Source organism: Montipora foliosa, chromosome 13 (genome assembly GCF_036669935.1).
Source record: "Montipora foliosa isolate CH-2021 chromosome 13, ASM3666993v2, whole genome shotgun sequence".
In the NCBI taxonomy this organism is placed as follows: domain Eukaryota; kingdom Metazoa; phylum Cnidaria; class Anthozoa; order Scleractinia; family Acroporidae; genus Montipora; species Montipora foliosa.
This window is the reverse complement of record NC_090881.1, coordinates 10,998,722-11,014,076: the sequence shown is the minus strand read 5'-3', so window position 1 is coordinate 11,014,076 and position 15,355 is coordinate 10,998,722. Positions and strand designations below refer to the sequence as shown.

Here is a 15,355-nt window from a genome sequence, read left to right as displayed (position 1 = left end):
CAGCACCAATGCATCAGACAGTGGGCCATTAATGCAGCAGCGTTGTGTTCGATAACTAAGGTATGATTTAAACCATTCTTGAGATGTATTGGTGACATGATATTTGTCGATTTTAGATAGCAATAAATCATGATCAACAAGGTCAAACGCCTTGCTTAGATCTGGCAGCACTGAACCCACGAGCTTTCTAGAGTCCATGGCCTTAAGCCAGTTATCGGTGAGGTTTAAGAGCGCAGTTTCACACGAATGGTGTGGTCGATAAGCCGACTGGTTTTTATGAATAAGATTGTTAGAAGTGAGGTAACTGAGATACGATTTTGCAACATGCCTCTCGAGAGGTTTAGAGATAATTGGCAAAATTGAGATTGGGCGATAATTATTTCTGTCGTAAACTGAGTCCTTCTTATAAACTGGAATCAGTTTGGCTCGTTTAAAATTAATTGGAAAAGTTCCGCTTGCGATACTTGAGTTATAAGTATGGGTAAGAGAGGGAGCAATAGCATTTAGTGCTAGCTTTAATGGTTTTATTCCAATACCATCGAGACCAGTTGCTTTGTTATTGCAATCCTTGCAAACAATAACCAAAAATTTTAATCAACAACTAAAACTGAAATTACATGCACAGTAATCTCTTTCACAACATTTTCCGTTTGACTGTCAATCTTTACTCCCTCTCTCTTGAGTTTAGAACAGCAGCAAAAATCGTACTAATTTAAAACTCAACCTAAAGCGTACTAAGTAAATTCGCTTACTCCACTGCAATTTCACAGTCAAACAACGCAGCTCACGACTGCACATCCATTTCACTCAAAAAGACTATAATTGTGATGGTTGAAATAAGTAAGAATCTCTGTCAACACGGAATTGCAAACGTTTTGAGGCCTTCTTCGTTTTGTAGTGAGTTTTACAAAATATGTGAGGCATACAGTATGTGTCCCAGTTCTCGGCCACTTTTTGTTCAACGTTTATTTTTCGCGCCACAAATGAATCTGAATTAAAAGCACTTGCTTCCAAAGGTAGCTTGATTCCTTGTCTTTTATCCCGCCGAGTTTTGACTTTACAGCTACTATATTCTTTAAGCACGTCTCCTGCCACCAGAGAATCTCCTGCCACCCCGACAGTCTGTACGGGCGGACGGGCGGACGGGCGGACGTACGTGACGTCATAACCAAAATTTCTCACATGGATAGATTTCCCAAAAAGTCTTACTCATGGTGCTAAGCTGGTGCGCTTCGCCAGCCTGAGCTCCGCTATAATTTAATGACGAGTCGGTCTTCGGGTGAGCAGAAAACATGAACGGATGTTCAAACCCGTTTTATAACCAAACTTTTGGAATTTATAAGTCCAAATTATAAAATATTCATTTATGAGAGTTTAATTTGACGATCTTGCGCGATTTTTAGCGCGAAAAAGACACTCACGGCTTTGTTCGTGCCATTTGAAAAACATGTGCTGAAATGGCTGCGCGTAACGAGAATATTGTAGCGACTGTACCCAGCTTGGGAAAGCTTGTTTACCAGTCCCGCGCAAAGTTAGTGTTGATATTGGATTAAAAACAAAAAAAACCACTCTTCGCTGTGTTGTATTAAGGCTTGTTACTGGTACTCGTAGTCGAGATATGCAACCATCACAATATTTATAGTCAACACTAACTTCAATTTCTCGACGTTCTTTTCTAGCTGCCGTTCCAAAAATGCTTGAAATTATTTCCCTGATATTTTTCCCATCCTTTAGCAGAGGTTTTGCCGTGAAAAATCATTTCAAGCAGTCCGTTAAAATGCAAGAAAGTTCGCAAACACACCAGACAAAGGCACTTTCGCGAGGCAGCCATTATTTCACAAACTGTGAGGGCCATTGTATATCATCTATTGAAGTTTCCAGGCTAAAATTTGGTAGTTTGTTGGCTTGATCTATTCACAATGAACCCATGCCACCAAATTTGGAGACAACTGGATAAAACCCTTTTTTTTTTTTCATGATGTTTCGAGCCCTTGGGTGTAATTTCGCCCATGGTCACGCACGTGGCCGGAGATGAGTTTGTGATTAAGAAAGACAATACTAGAAATCTAACTCCTAATTTTTTTTATATTACATAGGCAACAATAATATTAAGTATATGCAATCGCATGAGCCCGAGGGCAATTAAGGGTTAACTTCACTCGAAATTGCTTGAGTCGCGAAACGACAAGGGCAATTTCGAAAACTTTGAAAATATAAGTGAAATTAATCCTTAATTGCACGACAATTATTGAAGGAAGCCCGTTTAATGCCGCGACAAATGACATTCAACTTAAACGAAACAAATAAATAAATAGATAAATAAATAAATAAATAAGTAAATGGTAACCCTAAACACCCTAATTCCAAAGCCTGAACGTATCACTGTAAATATATTTAACAATTATCCTGCGAAATCGCGCGGAATATCGCCTGATACTTTGCCCGAGTTGGCTAAGATCAAGCGATATTCTGTAAAATTGAGCAGGATAATTGTTTTATTATTCAACACATTGATGACAAAACACAATTTTCTACGTTTATCACAAAAAAAAAAGCTGGAAAAGCTACCATTTTTCTCCGCGAGACAAAAAATAATGTATATCGCAGATTATTAAATTCTCAACCTCGGATAATGCAATTCTCGTGCTCTGATTGGTTCACTCAATCTCGGTTATCAGCTCATATACCTTAGTTTGACCTTATATGGTAAATGATTGCGCTTGGCGTTGCTAAACTAAAAACGTTGACGCCAGAGAGCGAAATTTCTTTCGGTATAAAGCAAAAGAAAAACGTTTTTGTGGAAAGTTTGGATCACTTTCGAAGCTTAGAGATACGCGAAAAGGTAAGAAATGTTTTTGTGATGAGCCTGCGTCTGTCTGACCACGAGGTATTACACAACATCGCATCTTCATCAACTTTTTTCGATTTCGCTAATATTTTCTCTCTTTTTTCGCTCGTATATCGTACTTCCAAACTTTTGGAGTTTAAGGAATTTAATAAAACAATTATTCCATTCCCGCTTGTTGGATATGAGAGTGGTTATAGCCAACTCGGCGCTACGCGCCTCGTTGGCTATTTACCATCTCATATCTAACGCGCGCTCATGGAATAATTGTTAAATATACGTTGAGTACGCACAACGAATATCGAGCGCGCTATGACAATATTTGGACATTGTCACTATGTGTTGAAGTTGGTATATATTGTGGTTGACATTTCATAAAGACTTTGTATTCTATTCCGTAAAGAGCGTGACTACACCATCACGCTGTGATCGTGGGCATAAATGTGCTGCAGTAAACAATTGCTTCTAGTAAGAGTCTCATCCAAACTTTATGTTATGCAAGTTAACATGTTTCACATATTTAGAATTTGCAAATTAGGTGCATAAGAACATAAGCTTAGTCACTGTCAGTAATTAGCCTGTTTTTTTTTTTTTTTTTTTTTTTCTGAAAATGTAATGATTTTTCATTTTTTACAAAGATATGTTAAAGAAACGGAAGTCTGATGAGGGTAGCACTGGGGAGAAGCTAGAAAATATGAAAGGTGTGTGGACTGAAACATTTAAATGGCTGTACAGTATCAGCTTATGCCTTGTTTCTTGACTGATTGTATGTGATTTTTATGGAAGGAAAAAAAAATTGCACTAATTATTGAGTACCTACTTTATACCCTCTAATCCCTAAACGGGCCCCATTGATGAATGAAGTTGTCTGGCGTTAGACAAAGTAAAATCTGTCACTGCCAATGAGGACGAAAAGGGTGAAAGGCGACATGACTGGAGGTTGATGTTGTTAACTCCTTTATAATTGCCTCCGGCAACTGGAATCCGTACGCAACTGCTGAAAATGCCGTCATTCACGATCCATTGTGGTCTCGCATTAGAAAGACACTCTAAGGAGAGAAAAGGTGAATTTTATAGCCTGCAAAGCAGGCGTATTCTTGTTTTGGTAAGAACTATTGGCCGACATCTAATAGAGGCCGGAGGCCAGTGAAAAAAAAATGCACTCAGTGAGAGTAGGACAGTATGAAATGATAGTGGGGGAAGGGGAAGGGGAAGCGGAGAGAAATATAATCCTCTACCGGCCGTGTGCTTTCAAAATGGCGGCCCATTACGAACTTTAGACCTTGAACAAGCGTTCGCCTGCCAAAAAACGCCTGCTCTGCAGGCTAGGTGAACCAAACCAATGAAAACCCAATTTCTATCTCATTAATTATTGACACATTATCTGGTTTTTTTAATCCAGAAATGCTGAAGTCGCAAGTTGGAGAAGTCAAAGGTGTGTCAATTAATTGAATGAAACAAACACCAAACATTGTGATTTATAGTAACAGCTGAACAACTAGAAGTCTCATTATGTATCTACTTGATTTAGACTCTATACGGCCGCAGATAAGGGATATCGATTACTTAATTGGGTGGATTGAGTAGTCGTATTCAGAATTCAAAAACGTAAATTAAGATCAATAATTTAATCAGAGGGAAAGAATATAAATTCAAACGTTTGGCTTCATAAAAATTGCGTCTGTTTTTCTTCAAAAAATGAAAATAGGATCAATGAGATTACACGGTGGAGATTCTGCGTATAGTTTGTGCACTTTTCTAAATACACTCCAGGGAATTTTTTTTAACTTTGCAAAGTGTTCCAATTTACTTGTCACTTTACGGCAATAAAAAATAGGGGTCACCGCTTTAGTTTTTAAGGTACATGTATAAGCATTTAAAAACAAATATCTTGTTGCTATGGTACCCTATTGCGGCACAATTTCTATCACATTTTTTTGAGCGACAAATGCTGTTTTACGTGGTACCATAACATAGCTGAGTGGTGATACAACGTCGTTAAGTCTGTTAAAGCAATGGACCCCCCAAGAATGCTTGGGACTCAAATTTGGCCACAGATCCCAGTTCTCAGAGTGAAATATCCTAATGCGATCCCTGCACACCACAATATATATCAAATATGCGTCGTGATACAGTGTTGTAGAATCTATCCTTTTATTGGTGAAGTTTCTTGAAAGTGTTGAAACCTTTTTTGAGCTAACTCAATTATCTTTCTTCTTTTTAAGATATGCTCACCCAATGGAAGAGCAAAGAGGAAGACACAAAAGACAACTTGGGAGAGATCGAAGGTAGGCTGGCAAGTCTAAACTTAAACGGAGATACTGCCAAAATATAGCCTTAAACTTCCTCTGCTTGTAGGACAGTGCCAACAAGATCATTACAGTGGGCAGTGCTCTCGTAGGAACTGAAAAGTTTCCGGTGAAGAGTAATAATTTCCCTTACAGACCTCTAGAGTGGTTTTCAATTAAGTGTCGAAAGTAATAGCGAATTGCTTTGGTTTTGCATTACTTCACTCAATGATTGGTTCAAAGTTCTCGCGCCATTTTTTCAACCAATCAGAAGTGAAACCAAAACCAATCGTGGCCTGCAAGTGCATCGCGCGATGCGATGCGATGCACGATGCTCCCGCGCTTTGTGTCGGCTACGTGTAATTACTTCGAGTTTTGATTGGTGTCCTTTTTGGTTTGGTTTTGGTTTTACGACACTCCATTGAAACTCGCTCTATAGACCTTATTCAGTAATGACACCTGTTTTATTATTCCTTTATTCATGTGCAAATTAGCCTACCAAGCCTCAGTTTAGAGCAAAAATTCTTCTCAATTCACCGTATGGTATCGAGACTTGGCAACCTCGTCCCCAGGGCGCTTTTCCCTGGCTTTGGGGACACTCCCCGGGGACGAGGTTGGAAACTTAGTAGGCTAATTTCGATTCGACTAAAGAATTATAAATTGACTGAAATTTATGAATGAGGTCTATAAGCTACCTTATCATATGGCCCGTACTGCCCCGTTCCCCCGCGCTTTCAATGTAAAACTACAGGGAAAATCCCCGTATGAGGGCCGTACGCATCAGCCTGAGCAGAACCGGAATAGCCTTATGGCCCTGCTAGGAACACGGAATCCTCCGTGCGATGCGATTTTAGAGGATTTTGTCGCTTTTAAACATCAAAGTTATTTACATCCAGAAAAGAAAATGCAAACAACATATTAGATAAATTTTCTGTGCAAATTTTTGTTACTTATTTTGTCCAAACTTTATAGTCTCAGTACTCAAAAATAGTGTAAAGAGGCCATATAATAAAGTGCTTATTGACTGTGTTTAGATCGGGCCGGACCGAAAAATATTCGGTCCTCGGTCATGGCGCACCGACCTCGCCGCGCTCGGTCCGTACGCCATGACCTCGTCAGTCAATAAGCACATATAATTTGTGTAGGCAGTTTAGATTATCAACTACATATACCTATCAAGGAAGTAGTACAGAAAAATGGTCCATTTTTTATATGGTCATATAGACGAAAAGAATATGAAATCTCAATTCAATCTCAGTTTTAAGACAGTATCTTGTCACGTTTAGTGTTATGTGACTCATACTTCATTAATTAGCATACAGTAGGCATCATTCTGATATAACATTTGAACGAACAACGACGATTTTATTGACTGTCTCTCTTTCAGATGCTTTTGGTCCAAAAGACGATGCTGAAGATTTTATCCGAAGATATTTCGTAACCAAGGAGCATTTGGCGAAAAAGCTCATAGACAAGCTGCGCGCAGACGCGAGCCTTGAGGGACTCACTGCAAGTCCATTAAATACAAGACTTCTTTGCCTCCTTTGCGAAGACTTCCAAGGAGATTTTCCAAAAGCTAGACCTCTGCTTTTTCTTGAAATAGTTCGGTGCGTTCTGAGAAGGTACAGGCGGAAGAAAAAATTACCAGAAACGGACGAAGACCCAATACAATTGTACCACGCTGAATTAAAGCATCTTGGTTGTATAGCGCTGAATACCTTGCTCAATGATGAGCTGTATTTCGAGCACAGCACATTGCGAGAGAGTGCCGGCGACTTAATACCTGAATTGGGATTTTTGTCAGTTCAGCCTGGACGCAGCAAACGAAGACCAAGTCTGTACTATGGGTTTCTTCACAAGAGCTTCCAGGAGTGGTTCGCTGCATTTTTTCTCAGTTGCCAACTTGTCGAAGAGGAAGTTAGCCCTGATAGCTTAGTTGCTGACAGTCGATATTTTGAAGAGTTTCAACACGTGCTTTTGTTTATTTGTGGTATCTTGGCTCAACGGTGCGAGGAAAAAGCCACTGCATTTATAGCAAGTATAGCAAGTCAAATTAACCAAATACCGTACGAGGACGTACTTAAAAGTGAACACTATCTACGCGTTGCATTGATTTGTATTACTGAATGTGAGAAAGATCAGGGTGCCTTGGGCAAAGAATTGGCGCATGCTCTTGGTTCGCATCTTGAAATTCACTCTTACAGTTGTTGTTACGTAAGCTTAGGTCACAGTAGCACTGCTATATTGACTCACGCATTAGAAACAAATTCAACGCTGAAAGGTTTGAGTTTGGCAGGCACTAACATCGGTGACTCGGGTGCTACGGCACTGGCTAAAGCAATGAAAATCAATTCAACGCTGACAGAATTGGACTTGTCTAGCAATGGAATCGGTGACTCGGGTGCTGCTGATTTGGCTAAAGCAATGAAAATCAATTCGACCCTGACAGAGTTGTATTTGTCTTACAATCAAATCGGTGACTCGGGTGCTGTTGCACTGGCTAAAGCACTGGAAACCAATTCAACGCTGACAGAGGTGTATTTGGCTAACAATCAAATAGGTGACTTAGGTAATGTTGCACTGTCTAAAGCAATGAAAATCAATTCAACGCTGACAAAATTGATCTTACATTGCAATAAAATCGGTGATTCGGGTGCTGCTGCATTGGCTAAAGCAATGGAAAGAAATTCATCGCTGACACACTTGAAATTGTTAGACAATAACATCGGTTACTCGGGTGCTGCTGCATTAGCTAAAGCAATGAAAACAAATTCAAGGCTGACAGAGTTGCAGTGTGGTAATGGAATCGGTGACTCGGGTGCGGCTGCATTCGCTGAAGCAATGGAAATCAATTCAACGTTGACAGAGTTGCATTTGTCTTGCAATGGATTCGGTGACTTGGGTGCTGCTGCACTAGCTAAAGCAATGGAAGTCAATTCAACGCTGACACGGTTGCATTTGTCCTATAATCAAATCGGTGACTCGGGTGCTGTTGCACTGGCTAAAGCACTGGAAATCAATTCAACGCTGACAGAATTGCAATTGTTTCACAATAGAATCGGTAACTCGGGTGCCGCTACCGTGACTAAAGCAATGGAAAGAAATTCAACGCTGACTCAGTTGACTTTGTCTGACAATGAAATCGGTGACTCGGGTGCTGTTGAGCTGGCCAAAGCAATGGAAAGAAATTCAACGCTGACACGCTTGGATTTGCCTAATAATGAAATTGGTGGCGCGGGTGCCGCTGCACTGGCTAAAGCAATGGAAAGAAATGCAACGCTGACATATTTGGGTTTGTTTCGTAATGAAATCGGTGACTCGGGTGCTGCTGCACTGGCTAAAGCAATGGAAAGAAAGTCAACGCTAACACACTTAAACTTGTCTGACAATAAAATCAGTGACTCGGGTGTTGCTGCACTGGCTAAAGCAATGAAAAGAAATTCAACGCTGACACACTTGCTTTTGGCTTTCAATGAAATCGGTGACTCGGGTGCTGTTGCACTGGCCAAAGCTATGGAAAGAAATTCAACGCTGACATGCTTAAGTTTGTCTCACAATGAAATCGGTGATTTGGGTGCTGCCGCACTGGCTAAAGCAATAGAGAGAAAATCGACGCTGACAGAGTTACATATTAATGACAATGAAATCGGTGATTTGGGTGCCGCTGCACTGGATAATGTATTTGAAAAGAAATTCAATGCTGACAGAGTTGGATTTGTCTGATAATAAGGTGGGAGACTCGGGTATGTGAGCTCCTGGTGTCTGTTTCTCGTAAGTCCCGAAACTTTTCGGGTGTCACATACCCTCTATATCTCGAGGACGGATTGGTTTTGAATAATCAAATCTCACAGTTATTTTACTTTTTATTATCTTGAAAACATATTAAGAAACCAGCTTTCCAAACCAAACGAATGAAAGTTTCACAACTGTCTTTTCGGGCCGAAACGTTTGCGAGACTTTCGCGTTTTTGCCACGCTTTATACAAATTGCATCTTCCACACCTTGCGTCAGTTTGTTTTCCCACGCTTAGCAACAAGTTTCCCTGCGCGCTACAATTCACCTTTACCAAGAGTGAATTAGATAAGAGTGTTGTTATGGCATGGGTGGGCTTCCCAGCACAGTCACAAATGAGACTATTTTTGGAATACCCGTTCCCGCGAATGTCAGTTGTAATGGCCATGAAAAGACATGACAGAAGCAGTCAAAGATAAAATGGCTTCTTCTAATTGGTTAAAATTGGCGGCTCTTTGTTTGTTTCGCGCGCAAAGTGTATCCAAAAATAAATCCATTTGTGACTGTACTGGGGCAAGACCGCAAAGTGATAGATCAACACTCTTATGTAATTCACTAATGCATTTGCTTATCATTTTTTGACCATTTTCCCGCCCTTGGCAGGTAACTTTTTTTCTTCTTGTTTCAATAAGTTGTGTTTTCCAGCGCTTTTAGTGACCTTAAGCAAGGACGACGACGACGCCTACGAGAACGATGTCTAAAAATATTAGGGAGCTTAAGCACGCGCGTTTTTGAGACGCGGATGGCAACCGGAAGAGAACATTTCGCGCTCTAGGACAGTGGTGTCTCCCAGATTTTTATGCTAATCACCTCTAATGGCAAAAAGATACTTGGCAATGTAAATGTGGTTGTGGGAAGACAATTTGAAAAGGAAAACAGCTCACTTTCGGTTGCCGTCCGCGTCTCAAACACGCGCGTGCTTAAACTCTCTAATACTATTTCCCGTGTGTTTTCACATTTCAGGAATAAAAGTGGTGAAAGCGGTGTGGATATTTCCAGCGAAAACTGAAAACCCAACGTCACAAGTGCTTGTGTCCTCCAATCTCAAAACTAGTCCTTTCACGTCGTTGTCAGGACTACGGCAAGGCAATGTAACAAAATGTGAAACGCACGTGTAATGCGTGAAGTACTATTGTTTTTTCCCATTAAACCCATTAAATATTTCGTCCTTGCTTAAGCTTCCTTTTAACTGCTCGTGCTCATCGCAGGCTTAGTATAGGCCGGATATGGCAATATTTTTAATTGGTTGCGTTTTCCACGCGTTTTGCAGTAATTACATTGTTGTATGTATGCCACTAGTTTGATTTTTTCGATCAAATAGTGAATCACTGAAAAAAACAAAACAACTTTATGAAGGAATGCACCACTGAAAAAAATTTCTTCAAATTTATGAGAGCGATATTTAAAGATTCTGCGCGAAGAATCTTCAGTTCTAAATTGACCATTTTATAGTTGTGTGCTTAGTTACCTGGCCCATGAATGAAAGTGAGGCTAGAGTTGACTTTGTTTTGAGGGAAATCTCACCGCTTTTCTTATGTAAATTACAACTAACGAGATGCTTCCGTGAAACATACACTGGGTTGCCTGTGGTAAGTGTTACAAAAATCAGAAGGCACTGAATTGTGTGGTATTGAACTACAGCATTCCAGTCTCTGAAAAATAACAAATAAAAGAGAAGCGAGAAACGTTGGCTTCTGGGCTGACATGTTGATAATTTTCAAGTTCCCTCACAACTTCTTTTCACCACAAGTTTAAACGTGCCCTCTGGGCATCTGACAGCTTTGTAATACTAAAGTTCACTGAAGTTAATCCCTCTCGCCAGGTTTAGTATCTGGATGGGAGACCAAAACAATATACCCCTCATAAAACAGAAGCATCGGACCGAAAATACTATTAACGCTAACAAATGCGAACTCAGCAAGGCTTTATGTAAAACAAATATTAATGCAAAAGTAAATAACTATTGATACACAGTTTTTAGAAAAAGCAGAAAGAAGTTTCCGGGACGGTCGATCGAGAATAAAATATTTACGACATGAAAACAACATTAATTTTGAACCGTGAATATAGAATATAAAAAGCTACGATCAGCGACAAACATTTTGGGAGATTTTTGCTACGTTCAAATAAATCTCAAAATCGAAAGTGACTTGGCCGGAATTCAGCGGGCGCCGTGATTAAGTTACCGCGGCATGTTTACTCGCTAAACAGTGAAGCATCTGTGTCAAATGATGGCAAGATACCGGGTTTTTGTAAGTTTCTTTTTCTGTCAAGTGTTATAAAGTTTGACAATAAAGTGAGCAAAGTCAAAACAAAGATCACAATCGCCCAACTCTTAAGGCGTACGACGTTATTTATCACCAGGTAATTCCATCATTTTGGAAATAGCAGCTACTTTATTATTCATCTGCGTCACAATTTTGTCACTGATTTTGGGGCTCATTTTGTTGAAACTCAAGCACGCTTCCAACAGGCCTGTGAACCCTTCCTGCTTACAGAGCAATACTAAAAAAATTCTCCCATATCACATTTCAACCTTAAGCTCGAAAATTCAATACACAACATGATATTATAATTCACAAAGGCAGAAAATATCACAGAATCCTTTTCCAGCGAAAAGTTTATTGAAACAAACAACATATTTGCTCTTAGAGGCGAAAACCTCTTCCTATTTCATTGCGTGCGTAAAGACGAGAAACTCAATCGTGTCAAATTACTTCAGGTTCAAACCCTTTCCTGAAGAAACCTTTTCCTTGAATAATGATGCTCAAAATAGTCGACAAGCTTTCTTTCAAATAATTCTTGACTGTCTCATTTCCAATTATTTTTTTACCTGACTTTGTTGAACCTATAAGTTACCACATACTTTCCCATTTGGTTTCAGTGTTGTACATAAAACTGCACTCGTGATACAATATTGGAAATTATCAGCTCACTTTGATTTCGGCTCGAGGGGCGATAGATTGTTGTCGAAGTCCATTACTTGTCGCTTTTACGATTCCAGATATTTGTTTTCACCGTCTGCCTAGTTTATCCAACAGACTTTCCATTATTGAGCTCCATAAGGGTATATTTTGTTTAAAGATCCACTAAAACGACATTCGCGTTACATGACATTCGACGCCATTGCAGGTTAAGTTTATCATTCTACTGTGTCCACCAGAGAAATCTACGCATTTCCACTACCCTCTCTATCCTAAGAAAATACGAACAGAAGGATCTATGAACAAAGACACCACTTAGCAGGGGAGTGACAGGCAAGACTTTTACCGACACGGAAGAAAAAAAAAAGAATACCGAACAAATGCCACCCACTTTCCGACTGGGATTGCCATACGGCAACCCAGCAATTAGCATGAGAACAACAATAATTAGCCTAAGATAAGCGAGGAGGTCTGTATCATAACAAAGTCGACTCCAGCCTCACTTGCATTTTTAAATGCATTTAAAAATGCCAGGTAACTTGGCACATAAGTGTAAAAAGATCTGTTGCTAACCTTGTCCAAGGGCGGATCTAGGTGAGGTGCACTGGGTGCACGTGCACACCCCTCGGTTACCAAAAAAAAACGTTTTACTTTAGAAATTCTTAAATTTACAAACGAAATAAAAAAACCTAAATAAAAGACAGCGGTCTAGCTACTGGAGGATATTAGAAGCACAAAAACTACATTAAGTTAGATTTTTATTTGCCTCATCATTTACTGATTTATCATACTACAGCCCTAACCCTCTTAAAAGCATGTATTATACATTGTCTAACACATAAATAATCGGCTTCCTGTGCATTTCCGTCTGACATGTGCACTCCCCTAGCCAAAATCCTACATCCGCCTTTGTTGTCTCCATGATAACGTGCGAGAATTTGAAAAGTTCAGGCAAAATTTCTCAAAATATAATCTACTTTTAATTTCTTCAATGACGTATTCTTATTAAATTGTCGCTATTACATATATTTCTTCCTTCCTTTTTTTGTGCAAACTTTAGATATGTAAACACTTTAGATTAGTATTTGCTATTTGCGGTAAGTATAGTCGTTTTATTTGTAATGATAAAATTAATAGCTAGACAAGCTTGAAAATAAACTTGAAACTTCCATCCATGCCAACTGAAGCCAGCTCTTCAATGAGCCATGTTTTTTTCTACGCATTTCTTGTCCTGCTGCAAGCCATGATATCGTCTTTTTGCCGTGATTTGCGCGATATCATTGGTTTTTATTAGGACCAATCGAAGATGCCCGACACTTGTAAGTGCTTCGGAATATATTGATTCGCAAGCCATCGCACTTGTCTCACTTTTAACATCGTGTTTCAGTTGTGATAGGAGGTTTCCACCAACTTCCAGAGACACCAATAGCAATAGAGAAATGTGCGACTTTTCGTGGACAAACAAAAGAAGCTAATCAGAGATCTTTTGTTTTCGTCCAGCAATATGGCGGCGATGACGTTACGTGAAAACCTCCCATACTTTATGTCACACTGGCCCAAAGATTTTGAGGGCTAGCTTGTTACAATATTTTCTCCTACTTGCCTTGCCTATCGTATAATTTTAGGTACACCTGCAAAAATTCATTTATCATTCATGAGAGTTATGACCAATCAATAGGCAGTATTTGAGTCACATGTTTACCTCTGTAAACTCCAATAAGCGAGTTCAGAGTTTCAAAAAACGTGCGCACGTCGGGATAAAAGCAAACATATAAAAAAAAGACAAAAGATTTCTAATACAATTTCTTGCAGCTATTTATTTATCATAACAAAAAACACAATTATATCCTTGTTTTTATCCCGACGCGCACATTCGTTTCTTGAAACTCCAAACTGGCTTATACAAATAAACTCTCTGAAAGCACGGGAAGGATTTAAAAACTCCGCAAGGAAAGGCAGGGGTTGATGAATTATGAATTAGTTAAATTATCATTAGAATTAACTTCTATAAAGATTCTTACTCGCCTAATTAGTATGCTTAACTTTAGGTTTGTCTTTCATATAGACCGTTTTCATAAATGGAGACCAACTTTACATTCTTTTGTATTTATGTTAATTAGACCTACTGCCCTCGTTTTAAAACAAACATTCTTTTGAAATTTGCGCGTCGTAGCGAGGTTAGTAGGGCTTATTAGCATTAAAACAAAAGAATAATTTATTTGGTTGCCATTATGAAAGAGGTCTATACCGGATCCGGAATAATTAACGTCCATAACACAAAAAAACAAACCTAACATAACAATACCTAGTCAACAAGGCGTAATCAGAACAAAAATGGTTCTTTTGTCTTCCGCCATTTTGGTCCGGTATATGAAAGTCTACTCTAACTTTATTAAAGACAAGTCCTGTAAATCGCACAAATGAACAAATAAAACGAATTGGGCGGATAACGCTCTCCATTGTGATTGGCCACTTCACAAACGAGTTTGCTCAACCAAAAGTTTAAGCGTATTTGGCGACATGTGCTCTAGTGTAAGGGTCAGATCTTGAACATCTTCGTATTTGAGACCGGCCACGCTAACAAGTTCTGACATTGCACATCTATTTTGCCCTCACTGCTGCCATTCCTCCAAGACTTTCCTACCTCATTTAGTGTTGCATTGTGTTGCTTTCGGAGTGGCTTCCTACACTAGACTGTGGTCTTCCTCTTTAGTCTTTTGAGAGCAAAATCAACCAGCCGTGCTTCTTCTAAAAAAAGCTCTATCAATTCAAAATGATAGGCCTTATGTATGATTACGAAATATGCTCAAAATTCCCCATCAGGCCTCGCTAATATTTGCACAAAATTATTCAGATCATCTGGACATGCAATACTGTTCGCACGTGGGTGTTTGTTACAAGTTTGCTCCTTTGGGATTTAGCTCATGCTAAAATACACAAGGCTTGGTGGTGAAATTAGCTGGTCAGACGTCATCGCGCGTAAGGGCTATTGCCAAATTTCAATGCTGGGTATTTCCAAACTCCTATGGGACAACTCCACGCCCACGTGATCGTCATGACAGACACAATCTATTGTTTCATTTCACGAGTAAATGCCCATAAGGGTTTTACCTATTGCAAATAGACTTTTCATTTCCATGCAAATAGGCGAGTTTAACTTCTGACTCACAGTGTATAGACTAATGCAAAGATGGTCCCTAACAAATTATTCTTTTATCTTTGTGCTAATTAACCTGACTAGCTTCGTTTTACAGCCAAAGGTTTCTCTTTTTCATTTTTTTTTTTTGACACGTGCTAAAGAGGCGAGGACTGCCAAAAATAGAGTCATGTGGAGGTCGATCGTTGGCGCCCTATGCTCTTCATTAGGAGCAAAGATGGCCTAATTCAAAAAGGCGAGGAAGGCTAATAGATCATTTTGCAGTTCTTTGCTCAGTTACCAGGCGTTTGAATAAAAGAGAGGCAGGAGTTGACCTTGCTTTAATACAAACCTCATTGCTTTTATGTAA

General features: G+C 39.5%; 1 protein-coding gene across 14 annotated transcripts in view; it reads left to right on the top strand.

The window, feature by feature from the left end:
- The window catches only part of LOC137984004 (nucleotide-binding oligomerization domain-containing protein 2-like), a 33,552-nt gene extending 20,517 nt beyond the window's left edge, over positions 1 to 13,035 (top strand). For 12 of the 14 annotated variants that reach the window (XM_068831197.1, XM_068831192.1, XM_068831189.1 and 9 more), the window contains 4 exons: positions 3,484 to 3,546; positions 4,248 to 4,280; positions 5,071 to 5,133; positions 6,521 to 13,035. In XM_068831197.1, the coding sequence (XP_068687298.1) occupies positions 3,484 to 3,546; positions 4,248 to 4,280; positions 5,071 to 5,133; positions 6,521 to 8,856 (2,495 nt within the window). In that variant the 3' untranslated portion in view covers positions 8,857 to 13,035. The remainder of the gene's footprint in view (positions 1 to 3,483; positions 3,547 to 4,247; positions 4,281 to 5,070; positions 5,134 to 6,520) is intronic. The other 2 variants (XM_068831188.1, XM_068831186.1) reach the window with 2 other exon arrangements.
- Positions 13,036 to 15,355: the final 2,320 nt, after the last annotated feature.